At 44.6% G+C, this 15,626-nt stretch overlaps 3 protein-coding genes across 3 annotated transcripts; 2 read left to right on the forward strand and 1 right to left on the reverse strand.

Annotated features, from left to right (window-relative positions):
* Window positions 1–3,118: 3,118 nt before the first annotated feature.
* On the forward strand, window positions 3,119–5,550 carry LOC112455881 (lipoyltransferase 1, mitochondrial). The gene is made up of 4 exons (XM_025018082.1): window positions 3,119–3,865; window positions 4,141–4,248; window positions 4,446–4,659; window positions 4,824–5,550. Exons 1-4 carry the CDS (start codon window positions 3,356–3,358, stop codon window positions 5,183–5,185), a joined length of 1,194 nt encoding a protein of 397 aa, XP_024873850.1. The 5' UTR covers window positions 3,119–3,355; the 3' UTR covers window positions 5,186–5,550.
* A 1,043-nt stretch (window positions 5,551–6,593) lies between these two features.
* LOC112455880 (trophoblast glycoprotein-like) lies at window positions 6,594–11,225 on the reverse strand. Its single transcript, XM_025018081.1, has 4 exons — window positions 9,993–11,225; window positions 8,542–8,775; window positions 7,712–7,872; window positions 6,594–7,399 (listed from the first exon to the last, which is right to left on the reverse strand). Exons 1-4 carry the CDS (start codon window positions 10,434–10,436, stop codon window positions 6,826–6,828), a joined length of 1,413 nt encoding a protein of 470 aa, XP_024873849.1. The 5' UTR covers window positions 10,437–11,225; the 3' UTR covers window positions 6,594–6,825.
* A 2,546-nt stretch (window positions 11,226–13,771) lies between these two features.
* On the forward strand, window positions 13,772–15,208 carry LOC112455884 (zinc finger protein 395-like; the record flags this gene model as incomplete). Its single annotated transcript, XM_025018088.1, has 1 exon — window positions 13,772–15,208. A coding segment is annotated over exon 1 (387 nt), but the record flags the coding sequence as incomplete, so codon positions are not given.
* Window positions 15,209–15,626: the final 418 nt, after the last annotated feature.

The raw sequence follows: 15,626 nt of genomic DNA on the forward strand, positions 1-15,626 counted from the left end.
TAGCTCGCGATATCTGGCTATCTCGATAATAGTCTGCGCCATGTTAACAATACGCCATAGATCTGGATTTCTTGTCTAATGCATCGTCGAAACTTGTTTCCATTAGCAAATGCAAATTCGCATGTATAATGTTTTACTGGTAAACATCCGATAATGGAACAAGTGATGAGAGAGAAAGCAAGAAGCACCGTATCTTTATCAGGCATCGCGTTATAACTCGACGAGTTTCGAGCTGACTGACAAATTTTTCTTCCATTTCTGTGCTTTCCCTCTATACTTGTTTATAATAAATTACTTGCCGCCATTGATATATCTACGACACTGTATTTATTCGCAAAATATGGTACGTTGTACCGCGAAAAGTCTCGTTTACATGTCAATTACTATCACGCACGACAAAAGAGGGGGCAATTGAGGCCTGCCAATAAGGAGATACCGCGTTCCGCGCCCTACTACTTCGTATGAGTTGCAATTAATGCTGACGTTGCACTTATAGCCACACGCGTGCATAAAAGATAAAGAAAAAGAAAAGAGAGACTAGATTCCGACGGATCAATGTAACACTTCCCGATAATTATAGCGATATCGGGAATTAAATAATTAATGTAAGATTCGATGTATCTTGAATATGTATATCGTGGTTTCTTCTGAGACTCTGCGATCGTGCAGGAAAAATATCCGTTCGTTTCAGCTGCGCCACGTGACTTTCTTTCTGCAGTGAAACTATATTTAGAGAAAGGAAGCAACGTGGATGGTATAATTGACAAATTGAAGAAAAACAAAAAAACAGACAGAGTGAGGGAGAAAAGAGGGAGGCAACTGACAATTCTCTGAACTTGAAATTACGATCACAAACAGAAATGTTGCGACTGATCGGGCTTGATATCTATGTAATACACTAATTGCCTGCAGAAATTTTTCTTCTCTACACAAATGGTGCTCCAATACACAAGTCATCAGACATTGAAATATTGAGAATAATTTCGACTAATCTCCTGGAATTGTGATCCTGTGGATCCAGGAATGTTCCGGCTTGTTCGCGATACGCGTGTTAGGATTATCTTTCGTCATTAAATGTCACTTTTAGACGATCTTCGTATTAAAATAGTATTCTATATTTATAATTTTGCGTGCCGCGTATTAATAGGCGGAAAAACACTTGGCGAATCAGAATACATACATGAATAAAAATGCACATGTACACGATACACACGGCATAAAGCTGAAGTCGAATTCTATTCTGAGATCTCTGACATGAATTATAGGCCGTGCAATATGAGCTTTGGAGAGTACATATGCTGATTACATATAACAAAACCAATATAAAAACCGAGTCATTCTATTTGCGGCCCCGTTGGCGAGAATGTTAAGCAACCGATACGTCGATTCATTCAGTTCTTCCATTGAATTTTTTGTAGTCCATTATGTTGATATCCGATTATATGCAAAGTTATTATTGTTCTTATTATTATTAATTTAATATATGACTGTTGAAGACTGTGTAATTTGAAACGTTCCACCAACATTTCAAATATTTTTTCTTTTGTTAGCAGATAATAAATATTATTTATTTGATATCTTAACATTCGTGTTTGCTCGTTTATTGGTCCACGACCTTTTTATATTGCTTTGCAAATACGAGCCTGATTCGCACTTACAATTAGTTTATTATTATTATTATTATTATATACTGTATGTACAATATACATCTATATATATAAATATATTATATATGGTACATACATACGATTATATAATATTATAAGCAATAAGAGAATAATTTTATCGAATAGTTAGCAGAATAATAGTTAGTAGTCAAATTATAGTTATCTCAGTTATCTGCTTATATATATAAAATTTCTGTTTATATATACACAGAATTGCGCAAAATAACGCAACCATCAGCCTCTTGATTTCGAGTAGTCTAATAATATAATTCCAGTCGGATTATTAGTGGAGTTTTTCATCGAATTAAGCAATATCGTCCAAAAGAAACTCACAAATTCCAGTTTCTTGTTTTTACGCAGATAGATGAGCAAAAAAATAAAAGCAAGAAACAGAGTGAGATAAAGAAACAAAGATTACAAAAATATAACATGCAAATTTTTATTTATATATATATATACTGTTGCTCCCTACGGAGCTAAATGTTAATTATCTTAAGATAGCAATTCGCGGTAACGTCTTCGTCGGCGCGCAAAATATCATATCGCTCGCTTTTTATCGATGACATAAGAAAATACTCAAAAAAATTACGAAACATCTAAAAAATGACCGCACAAACGTGACGGTGTTTACTTCTCGCGCGGCTGCCGCGGCTACATTTTACGTGCAGGCAGCCGCGTATTGGCGAGATTCGGTCGGTGCAACCAGACGTATCGCAAACAAGACGTCTGGGTCGTCCGGCGAGATAGCGTGCGCGCGCACGCGCGCGCAATCCCGAAATGCTCTCTACACGAGACGACGAGGGGGGCCCTTATCGCGATATTTACGTTACGCGCCTGGGTCGAAATTCGATCGCACGCGGGGGACAGGCCGGACAGGCGGGGATTGGACGAGAGGAGAGTCAGGAGAGTGACGTTGCGACGGTTGCAACCGTGTCACGTGCCCGTCAGCTGTACTTTGTGCCGCGAACCTAGATAACCTCTCCAAGCGAGATCCCTTCCTCCGTCGACGAGAGGAAAAGGCGACGGGGTGTCGTATAAAGACCAAACCCGATGACTCCCTCGTCTCATTCCACGTTCGCTAGTGACATGACAATCGGAATTCGTGTGCTCCGTACGCGACAACGACGAAGAGTTACTTGTGCATCGTGAGCAATATAGAAGTTGCGGGCGACCTAGCCAACGGAAGTTCTAGAGAGAGAGAGAGAGAGAGAGAGAGTGACCGGGCCAGCCGTGCCTTATTTCCGGCTCGGGTAAATTTAACTCGCTTCAAACTGTCAGCACACGGAGGAATGCAAAAGGACTGTCGAGATTGTTTGGGTATTCGGTACCGCATTAACTCCCTGGACCAGACCTGGAAGTGGCTGCATCAGACCATCGCCCTGCACGACTACCTGATCTCCATAACCGCGAGCCAGACCAACGTTTTGATGTGTTTCCCTCAGTAGAGGCCGCTCGCCGTCTACCGTGAGAGATTGACCGTTCGGTCCAAGACTGATCTCGTATGAGATAACAATTTGGGAGCCTCGTGGTTCATTAGATCCAAGACTGATATACATATACACACACACACACTCATACAAGTGACTTTGCGTCACGGTGACATTAAACAGAGATCAGGTAGTCTGCGATCAACTGCTCGTCCAACGTAACCAGGGTATTCCACTTCGCTTTCGTACACGCCACACGCAATGTCTCTATGCGCCAGATTGGTTGTCGCTATCAGACGCTGCGCGTCTCTCGACGGTACCCGGCAGGCCAGCAGGTACGTGTCGACTCATAGCGCCCAAGACAGCGGCGACTCCATCAAGAAGTCAGTATTCATATCGCAATCCACGGATGTGTTCGTCAACTTGGCGTTGGAGCACTGGCTGTATCGCAACTTTGACTTCTCCAAGCATCACGTGTTGCTCTTGTGGAGGAACGATCCCTGCGTGGTTATCGGCCGCCACCAGAATCCCTGGCTCGAATGCAACGTTCAGGCGCTCGAGAAGGCAGACATTGCATTGGCGCGCCGAAACAGCGGCGGCGGTACCGTTTACCACGACAACGGCAATCTCAACCTGACGTTCTTCACCCCGCGCGAGAGATACAATCGGCGATACAATCTTAACATTATCACCAACGCCTTGTTTCGCCAGTGGGGCCTGAAGAGCGTCATCAACAAACGCGACGATATTCTAGTCAACGGAGACTGCAAGGTATCCTTTGATGTAACATATTTATAGAATTATTTACATCCAATTATTCAAAACTAGAAATTAATTTGTATACTGATCACATAATATAATTCACGTGATCAATGTATATTATATAATTCACACAAGTTGGGAACATTTCGACATGAATGATGTAACAAGCATGTGGCACAAAATAGCAATTGATTACGTAACTGTACTTTGCTCGCTTCGAGGTTTTAAAACTGCAAATAGATTCATTATATCGTGTTTTTTTTTCTTACTACAATGCGATATAGATATCTGGAACAGCTGCAAAATGTGGAAGACCGAATGCTTATCATCATTGCACACTTTTGGTCAACGTGAACAAAGCCAATCTGAACTCGATTCTTGAAAAAAAAGAGGTAAGGCTTTTCTCCATATTGCCGACGCATACACGCGTGTATCTTCTCACAAGATATATGTACTTGTGTCATAAAATGACTCCGTGACGCAACGCTATCAGCAGTATATCAATATTGCGCTGTTTGTTAAAGATAGGTCTACGATTTATGCACGAAAAAATAAGAAGAGAGGAAATAATGGGTGAATGCACTTTCAGAATGGTATCGTTACAAATGCGACGTCTTCTGTACGTTCTTCAATAAAGAACTTGTCCGATATAAACCGGAATATCCAAATGGATAAGCTTTTATCCGCTGTTGGCTGGGAATATTTGCGTACGAAAGCCCTCGTTCTCGAAGACGGAAGATATGATCTGGTTGAACAACAAAAAGGATTCAAGTATATCAATCCAACTGAGGACTGGTTCCCTGGTATGTATGAAAAATGGCTCTTATTATTTGAAAAATATGTCGAAAGTCGAAGATATGATTTCGAAACAATCTTATGTACTTTATCAAATGGAAATTACCAAGTATGATAACTAATCGATAAACTTATTTAATTTAAAGTGTTTTCATAAATTGGTATTATGCAGGAATTGATAACTTCGTCAATGAGTTCCGTTCTTGGGATTGGAATATGGGCAAGACGCCGAAATTTACAGTTACCCGTACGCTCGACTTTCCCGCTCACGACGGTAAAATATATCGTCTGAATTTGAGCTTGGAGGTGCAGAATGGCATCGTGGAAGAAATCAAAATGAGTTTGCCTGCTGGTTTAGTATCGACCGACTTCACCCAAGATGCGAGCGTGATTAGTAATATTCGCGGCGCGAGATACGATCATGAAGTAACAGAAAACATAATCGCCGCGATTGGCGGTAAGACCGTCACTTTAAACACGACCCAAAGCGTAGATGAAAACAATATGAGGTTTGATGAGGCTACGCTACAATGACCCGGAGTCTCGAGCAACCACAATTCTGCTCCTAGCGTTATTGTGTTCAAACGAAAATAATTATTGTTAAAATTATATACGTTGTATTATACATGTACATATTTAGCATATTACGCGCTTATAATATTTTATACATAACGCGCGATAACGTGCAAAAAATTTTTTTTAAAAAAGTTGTTATTCAGTAGCATATCAACCGTTGCAATGTTTGAAACATTGATTAAGAATGTTGCAATAAAATGCATATTATGCATAAATCTCTCGTCATTGATATTATCGAGAAAATGTTATGCATTACATTTTAATTTTTTATATTGTTATTGAATTAACTATTTTAGGAATAAAAGAAAATAGATTTTCTATAATTGAAGTTCTTTTATTAACCTGTCAAATTACGTATATAGTATTAAAAGCAATCAGAATTATTTCTTTTTGTCATTGAAAAAATTTTTGATCTGCAATATATACTATTTTACGAACTAAGTGTACATATTAAACAAGATTTTATATTGAATAAGTTTTTATGTTTACATACGAAGGTCGTCCAGAAAGTAACGCACGTTTGATTATTTAAGTTACTAATTTTATTGAAATACAAAATTAATATATACAAGTGATACAACTAACTTTGATCTACTTTTCCACGCAGTTACTCAAGACAATTGAGACACTTGTATCGAGTGACCAGCTTCAAGATGCCTTCATCACAGAAGTCTCCCGCCAGTCCATTTAATCAGTTGGCCACCATCTCCTGCAGCTCGTCGTTATCCACGGTACGTTTTCCATTCAAAAATCCCTTCAGGTGAGTGAACAGGCGGTAAGAGATGGTAGTCACTCGGCGCCAGGTCAGGACTGTATGGAAAATGATCGAAAACTTCTCAGCCAAATTCGTTGAGCAGAGTCTGAGTTCTGGCTGCAACATGTAGGCGAGTGTTGTGGAGAAGCACAACTCCGTTGGACAGTCGACCCCGGTGCTTGTTCGGAATCGAGCATTGTAACCGTCGAAGTGTGACACAATAAGCCAAAAATGGATTGGCGTCAGACTTCTGCGATGAAGGCATCTTTAAGCTAGTCACTCAATACGACAAGTGCATCAAGTCTTAAGTGACTATGCGGAGCAGTAGATCAAGGTTAGTTGTATCACTTGTACATATTGATTTTGTATTTAAATAAAATGTGTAACTTAAATAAGCATGCGTTACTTTCTGAACCACCCTCGTATGTTCAGAAATCGCGTTTGAAAGATGGCACTGCCTATTAGAGGACATCAGAACGTGTCTTTTGTCTTTCGATTGTTAATGCGTTTTATTGATTAAAAATTAAAATACTTACAATTTCTTGCTTGCTTTTCATTTTTTAAAAAGTTTACTTGTACTTCGTAAAATAACATGCATCAAACATCAAAGTATTCTTTGTATAAAGTAGTTTTATTATAAACACGTAACTTGGAGTAAAAGTCAATACCATTCTATCTTCCGCAAGACTAATACCTTTTACAAACAATATAATAAATATAGGATCAACATGCTTCTCCGTGCACTAAATTTCAAAGCAACAAATCACACAATTTACAACAGTATAATAATATCTCATTTTTAGAACCTAAGTATATCCCGTACTATTTGTGGCAACGTTATTATTTAAATTTGTTGTAACCCCGATGCGTTACGATAGAGTCCTGGTCGCAGCATGACTTCGCGATACGGCGGCGGTGGAGTATCGGGATAAGATATTGCGTTATCGTTAACGGCAGAATCCTCAAATTGCCATAGATTCTGCAGCAACGATACTCTTTGAGCATCATTATTGCTTTGTCTGCGACATCCGCGACAACAAGATATCTTCCTTGTGAGCCAAACGTAACAGGTGAACATACCGCACGAGGCACCGAGTAAAAATCCGGCCGCGAGGAACCAATACGGCAATACGGAGTTGAACGTTTTCGTAAAGTTCACCTCGTCTGTCGCATTAACATGAGCAACTGTATTTTTGTGCGTCGACGTAGGCACAGGATGCTTCTTTGTCACGTTTTTCTTGGTGTTCGAAGTTATTAAGGGCCGATGCTTCTCGTGCTTAATCCGTGGGTTGTAGACGATCATTTTTTCAAATTTCTTCGGCTCCACACTTTTTTCGCATACTGCATAATACTGTATATTCCTGTGGGTTAGATATACTTGCAAGTCACGCGTAAGCTTGTCGCAAGACCAGGGATTTCTGAGAAAAAGAAATTAGAGATCTGAGAACGTTTTCGTTTATCAAATTAGCATAAATCGAATTTTTTGCGAGCAGATATAACTAAACTATTTTTGTAGATCTTTTGTACTTTATAGATAAGCGTACATTGCATATAAACAGATTAAATATGCTGAGTATGGAGATATCTTAATTATTTTAAAAAAGTGTCTGAAAATTTATAATTGTACATATATACATTATACGTACAATTATAATGATACATATAAAAAACTATGTAAAAATTGAAATTTAGCCAAATTGTGTGTTAAATTTCTCAATCGTAATCTTTACCCCTCTATTAATAATCTTCTTAAAAATGTTAACGGTTTAAGGGCAACGGTGTCCAATTGAATCATCAAGTTATTTGAAAGATCAAGGGTACGAAGATGCGAAAGTCCGTCGAACATATCTTCCGGTACATGGCTAATTCGACATGAGTCCAGAGTTAATTCCTAAATAAAATAATTTTTAAATTAAAATAAAAGTGTCATATCTCTTTCTATGCGATTGAATTTATTTATTTTTTAATCATTGCCGATCAGATTTAACCCTTCGTAGTTACACATGGGTCTATTGGACCCACACTCATTTCGATCTAAATATGAGCTAAATGCCTAGCTTAAAATGGGGCTTGGTCCGCCATCTACAAGAGTTTGAAGTATCCTTTATAGGTAGAAACCGTTAATCATGTACTTGTTCACGATTTTTTTTCAACATGTTGCCATTTGATTTTTTTCAAAACCGAAGTTATTTTATATTCTAGAATGTTCAAGGTATGTTCCAGAATTATTTGAACCCGACCGATACCATTAAAATGGCAATCATTCAAAATCGACTGGGTCCATATGACCCAGTATGACTAACACGGGATTCTAGAGAAGTGTAACTACGAAGGGTTAATCAAAACCGATGAGATTGGCTACAATAAATGTAAATATTGCAATTTTATTATCGTAAACATTGATCATCGAAGTAATATTTTCATGACAAATACTTTCGTAAAACGTTAAGTTATATATTTACGTTACGCCAATATCACCAGTACGATGTATCGTGTAAATATAATATTGATAGAGAGAGAGAGAGAGAGGGGAACTCTTAATTAATATTTTCGTTATTACCGTGAGCCAGGGGCACTCCAGTCTCGGTACATGAGAATTGAAATTATTTTTCGACAATCGTAGAATTCGCAAACTTTTTGCCGGCACGAAAATATCCGACAGGAGATAGTAAAGGTGATTTCGAGATAGATCCAAAACCGTTAACTCGGATAATCCATCAAAAGCGTTTAAGCCAATTTCGCTAATTGCATTTACAGACAGGTTGAGGTATTTAAGCTCCGTCAACCCTGCTTCCTAAAATAAGAAAGAAAAACGTTACGATGTGTGTGAGCGTAAGGTATCCCAGGGATTAGTGCCTATTTGAAATTTTAGTTATATACGGAATGACAGTCGGGAAATTGCTAAAATTAAATGGCTGTTTTGCAATGAGTGGACAGAATGAGGCGAATTATACACTATAGTACAAAAGAAACCCGTCATTTTTACTAACTCACTATATATAAAGGAAATACGTGTATGGGCAGGCATAAATAAATATCTTAATTAAAAAAAAACTAACAAAATTTGACTGGTATACTAACTTGCAAAAATAAATGCTGTAAAAAAGGGCTAACAATTCGACTGGTTACACGTGATATATTTCCGACGATGATCGTCTGAACTTGTACATACAATAATCACTTTTGAAAAATATTTGAAAATATTTAAATATTTATTTTTTAGCATTGATAATTGCAATTATGACTTTGAAGAATTCCAGATAAATGCCTTTCATGGAAATGGCTGGTTATATCGAGGTCATCAGAGATTATACATTACTGTGCCATGCGACTAGCCGAACTTTCGGCTTTTTTACAAGTTCATAGATGTGTATTTTTTCTGCTGTACATATTAATAAAATGATGGATATTGCAGGATATCTTTTAATTAATTCCATTCTGTCCATTTTCATTACAGAACAACGGCTGCTTGGTTATTTCAGCAACACTTCTCGACTATCACCCTGTACAAGAAAACTTTAAGTCGTTTATTTATATCGAAACTTGAATTTCTGTTGAAATAGAAAGTGCTTTCATTCGTTTTATTTATTACAATAATTTCACTGTTTGCATGCTAAAAATAATGCTGAAAATGAGAAATGCTCTTTCCCATCGCTCCGAAACGGTTTAACGACGTTCGAACTGATGGTTCCCTCGGATAATTTATGGTCAAATGTCAGCTAAAAAAATCTCAGATAGGCCTTTCTCCCTTAAAGGTTTTAAAAACGTCTTGAAGAAGGATTTGAAATACCTATGGGAATACGAATGATAATAAAAGTGAAAGAGAATTTTCTGAACAAAAGCCTCTGCCAGCAAAAGACAAATTCCAGAATAAGGGCTTAGGGACGCATTAGTCACGGGTATACAAAAATAGGGGACGGAAATAACGTTTCGCCGTGCGTACATCTGTACCCGAGTCCGGGCGAGTTAACTCTCTTAAACGCACGCCTCACTCGATCGCGCGATACTCACCGCCAGTTCGTAATTATTTAAAACGGATATCGAGTTGTTCGACAGATCCAGGGCCTGCACGTCGCTCGGCGCACCTGTGTGAATGCTATAAAGATGGCGTCCGGTGCACGAGGCGTGCTGCAAATCGTACCAGGTATCGCACACGCACAATGACGGGCACCATCCCGCGCGGGCGACGCCGAGCGCGATCGCGTCGAGGACGAGGACGACCAGCCAGGTCCCGGCACGGACAGCCTGCACGGCCTGCGTCATGACGTAGAGGAGCCGACGTCGACGGCCTCGCCGTCCGACATTATCGCTTTCCCTGAGCGTTTTCGCGTTTGCGATACGGGATCGTCGTCGCTTCGTCTTAACCGGGCACGAAACTGTCGTGTACTGCGGACGTAATCTTATCACAACCGCGTATACCGAGCGTGCGGATGACGAAGCGCGTATCGCCCTCATATCGCCGTCGCCGTGTTATCCTGCTTATACATCGCTTATTATACATCGCTTTCCAGGAATCTGCGACGGCGAGAGATACCGAGAGATATATTCTACCGGGAGGAAGGGGGGAAGAAATCACTTTGCGCCAAACTCCATCAGGGTCTCGAGTACGGAATTTTGAAAGCGGTGTATACACACGACCGTTAATCTTATACCTGCGAAGACAAAATTTATACCCATCGGACATTCGTATAGCTTCCGTCGTTTCCCTTTAGAATTTTCGAATTGTTTGTCCACGATTCAAGGACATCGTGGAGAATTAGAGGATACCTTTTTCTATAGAAATTTTGCACGAGTGACGAAGCATGCTCGCCGAGCGCGAACAATGGCACGTCCGAACGCGTTAAAACGGGACGTTTCGAGGAAAAAGTGCCTCTACACCGCAAACCGAAAGGAACGACCGCGCGAGATAAGGCCCTGCGTGCGATTCCCCGTGCGAGAAAAACATTCACCCGGCTTTAGCCGGGATAGCGCGGTGCGAACTTTCCCCAAGTTTTCCGGCATTGCCGGTACACGTAATGTAAGTACTAACTTTCGGCACACAACGTTTGCGTTGAAGTTACGTTGTTGCTTCCGCCTTGCTCCTCCGTTGCGAGTAATTCCTTTTCCGCGTTTTTAATTCGCGGAAAAAACGTGCTAAATTTTAATAAAGTTCTTTTCCAGAGATATGTGATTACTTTATAACGTTATACTTTGTAGGACGTTGTCTCCTCACGGCTGCTCGTTGGGCGTGCGATTCACGCCGCATCGAGATTGGAATTCCAACGATGATTGGAACGAAAATTGATTCTTGATGCACTTCTGCGATCAGAATTTTATTTGTTCGATTCGTAATTGTATAACGATATTTCAAGTTATAGTTCGAAAAAATATAAAGTAATTGTGCATTGCTGTGTAAATGGCGTTGATTTCCGTAAAAAGAATAATAAATATTATTTGACGTTTCATATAATTAGATATACAAAAATAAAATAAGATATACAACAAAATGCAGATGTATACTTAATTACTTCTCTATTATTAACAAAATGAATCTAAATGGTATTTATACTGGAAATTTCATTTATACATATACTCTCGTAAATACACGTGCACAAATATAAGTATAAATAACCCAGATAGTTAGATCTGTCGAAAACAGATGTCACACGAAGTGCCTGTCCCAAATTTTTTCCGACAGAAATGTAAAATCTGCTGGTAAAACACTGGCTTAATGCGGATGCGGTTAATGCCAATCTGCTGGAATATTCTGCTCGAATTTGCTGACAATTAGTACACTGTTAACGTCTCTATGGACGTTCGTCGCAATGCCATCAACGACGCGACGACAGACCTAAATGAATCGTTTGCTGAAGAGTCGAGATATCAAGATAACGGAGCTGAGAGTTAATGAAGGGGACGGGGGAGCGTCATCGGGGATTTTTTCGGAACGACCGCTCATTATCCTTCCTTCGTACTTGTAACGAGGGCCAGCGTTTATACCGAGCTGAACCAACGAGACGCGCGCATATTGCGCAACGTCCACGGAAATAAATCTAGGATAGGCTGCTGGGAACGCCGTGGACCGTTGCCTTCTATTTCGCCGGTCCGCCTTCTCTTCCCCCCTACGTTCGTCCGTTCCCCTCGCAGCGCAGCATCTTCCGGCCATTTTCATCGCGCGTCCTCCGCGCCGCCATGACGATCCGCGTCCGGCGAAGCGGGCGCGATCCCGCACCTTCGCGGATCGAGTGGATCGACGCCGCGGGCCGGCGAGATCGATCGAGGAGGGGAGGGGTGGACGGAGAACGCCACAGATGGACAGAAGACAATTAACGATTCGGAGTCCTCGCGTCACGCTCGACGGAAATCGAGGAAGAAGCGCGTTCACCGCAGGCGTTTGCATTGCCCGTTGCCGTCGGACGCTGGGAACAGCCGGGAACGGGACGGCGCGGCGCGGCGTCGCGTCGCTCCGAGAGCTCTCGCAGACCATCCACTCTTCCGCGTTTCATCACTGGCGCCCCCAGCTGACGCGCGACGCGTCGTCGGCCGCGTCGGCGTTCCTTCGCATGCGCCGCCGCCGAATGCCGGCTTGCGACCTGCGACTCCTCTCCTCGGCCGCGACACTGACGGTGGAGCCGGCGGAGGTCGTTCGACGCCGAGACGCCGAACGACGAGGAGTAGGACATAACATAGAGTATAACGGATGATAACGCTCGTGTTTCCTCTCGTGCTCCGTTGTCGTTGCGGCGAGGCTCCGACGCATATAGGCTTTGCAAATGTCTACCTCCGCCCAGTGGATCGGCGTCGGCCGGCGTCCTCGGCATTCGGTACGCGCAGACCCTCCACTCGCCGTGCTGTCGTCACCGGGCGACTCAGCTGATGCAAAATGGCCGACCAAGCGCTGACAGCTGAAGCGGAAAGCCGGGCCCTTATCGAGAAAGACGCGACGCGGAGCGTGGCCGAGATCGTCTCGGCGTCCGATGCGCGGGCAGTCGTCCCCCCGTAGCGAGCTTTCGCCGAAATACGACGTATTTCGCGAGAAACGCGACGCAGTATGGTATCGCCGGGGCGCGGGGAGGGATCGGGGGGAGCGGGGCGGGCAGCGACGGGAACGTCTCGCGGAGCGTCGAGCTTTGCTCCGCGCAACGGCGATCGGTCGCTCGCGTCGGTTTCGTCACCGCCGCGCCGCGCCGCGCCGCGCCGCGCCGGGCTTCTCAGCTGACGGCGAAAAACAACCGTCCCGGGCGTGCGTGGCCGGCGTAGCGTCGGCAACAGCTGACCGCCGCCATGACGACTCGGGAATATGGATTGAACGCTACGCACCGTCGTCCGCCCGAATCGTCCATATGTCTGAAAAAGAAAGCGATCTCGCGAAAGCGGCATCTCGGCATATCGAGGGTATATTCGCGCGAGGGCCGAGGGCCGAGGGGTACGCGGACAAAGTTGGCGTCGCTTCGTAGAAACGCCGAGTACGCACGCCCGTCGGCCTCCCGCGGGGAGAGGGAGGGGGAATCGCGGTGGTCAGGGCGGGGGAGAGAGAGAGAGAGAGGGAGCGAGAGAGGGGTAGGTAGGGGGGGCGTGAAAGCGTGGTGGAGTGGAGCGTCTGGTCGAGCGAGCGCTCTTTGCCTAGGCTACGAAGCCTGCGATTTTTTCCCGTTCGTCTCGTTGTCCGGGCGGCGGGCCAATCGGAGTAAGTAGGTCAGCGCGAGCGGCCAATCGGCGCGCGAGGCCGGGTCACGTGGGTTTGTTGTTATCTATCAGCTGTTTTTCCCGGACGGGCGGGCGGCCGGCCGGCGCAGTGAAAGCCGCTTGGCACCAGTCTGTCCTCAGTCCCTCCCGGTCGCTCAGCTGTGCGTCACATGTCGGGCGCCGCGAGAGAGTATCCTACTCCCGTGCGGATCGCTGTTAAACGTACGAGTCTAACGACCCGGCTAGGACGCCGCCGTCTAGCACCGGACCCCCGTCTAACGTCGGCGCGCGTTAGCCACGTATTATTATGCTGTCAGCCGTGTGCACGCCAGCGCATCGCCACGAATCGATCACGAAGTGCCTCGAATATGCGGACGGCGTGACGAACGCGGGCGACGGTGCACGCCGCTTTGTTGATACGCTGAGTTCTGTGTTCAGGCCGCGGAGGCCGCCGCGTCCCTACACCTACACCGTTTAAGAGCGCGCGGATAACCCTTGTCCTTCGGCGACCGCGTCTTCCTCCTCCCCCTCCCCTGTCTCCCCCCGGCGCGCGCGCGAGAGAGTTTTAAACACTGCCACCGCCGCCGTCGGTGGCAGGTACACGACCGACGGCGCGATTGGTGCGTGACGAAAAAAGCTGGTCGGTACGATGACCTAAAGCGGGATGAAAGAAGGATAGAGCAGGGATCTCCGAGAGCGCGAGAGAGCGGGCGAGAGAAAGGGAGGCCCCCTTGGGGATTTCACGGTGGGCCACATAGTCGTTTAAAGGGATCCGACTCTTTCCTTTCGGGAGTGTGCGTGTCGTGCCACGTCTCGCAGGCGTGCGCGTCTTCGTCTCGCGCACTTGGATTTTTGAACTTGTGCTCCGCGCGTGTGCTCGGTGCTCCGACGAGCGTCAAAGAGAGAGAGAGAGAGAGAGGGATTGCGGGACAGTCGAGTGGACAGGAGCATGTGAAGGAACAGAAAAAGTGTTTCGTCGCGTGAATGTTTCGCGTCGCGTCGCCTCGCGCAACGGGACTCCGCGCGAGAAAACGATCGGCGAGAACGATCGAGTGATCCTCCACTGCGAAGAAGAAGAAGAATAATAAGAAGCAGCAGAAGCAGAAGACGAGAGAGAAAGAAGTGATCCGCGCGAAACCGAGTGATATCGCGTCACCTGGTAGAAGCCGCGAATAATGTCGACGGGCAAGAGGCTGGCGAAGCGCAGCATTATCGGCACCAGGGTGTGCGCTCCCGGCCAGGACGGCAAGTACTATAGCGGCGCCATTTGCGCGGTGAAGACGCCGCAGGCGGCCGAGTCGCCGGGCCAGAAGAGCGGCGTCACGCCGAAGACTCTGTACACGGTGCGCTTCGACATCACCGGCGGCAGTCCGCCGAGCCCGAAGGAGTACGCGGACCGCGATCTCATCGGACCGGGCTTCGGCTCCGTCACCGGCGCCCGGCTGGTACCCGGTCAGAAGGTTTATCTAACGTACAACGGTAGGGAGATCCACGCCGAGGTCACGGAGCATCGCCAGCATCTCGACGAGGTGGACGTGGTCATTGCCCCGAACGGCCAGGAGGTGAGTCCGTCGGCAAGTTACATTATGCGTATGTGCGTGCATGCACATGTGTCTATGTGTGTGTCGCCAACTTCTGATCGCCCGCGACGCGCGGATCGCACACGTGTGACAAGTGGTCGAAACTTTATCGATGCCACTCGCGCGGAATGGTAAATGTCGCGCGCGCTGTGAAATTGAAATTCTATATTGTACATTTAATTAGATATGCATATATATATATTCAAAACAATTTGGTTATCGTTTTCTTCGTGTACATACACATATACGTGTATCGAATCAACGATGAATGTTGTTCGCGGCAGCGATTTCGTTATCGCCGTAAATTGAGTTTCAGAAAGACCTCGCGATACTTGTCGAGGTTTAAAATCTTGTAAAAATCTCGGGAGTCGGAAATTGCATGCGCGTTAATTTTCTCGAT

This window comes from Temnothorax curvispinosus, unplaced genomic scaffold (genome assembly GCF_003070985.1).
Source record: "Temnothorax curvispinosus isolate PA1 unplaced genomic scaffold, ASM307098v1 QBEX01006445.1, whole genome shotgun sequence".
Taxonomy (NCBI): domain Eukaryota; kingdom Metazoa; phylum Arthropoda; class Insecta; order Hymenoptera; family Formicidae; genus Temnothorax; species Temnothorax curvispinosus.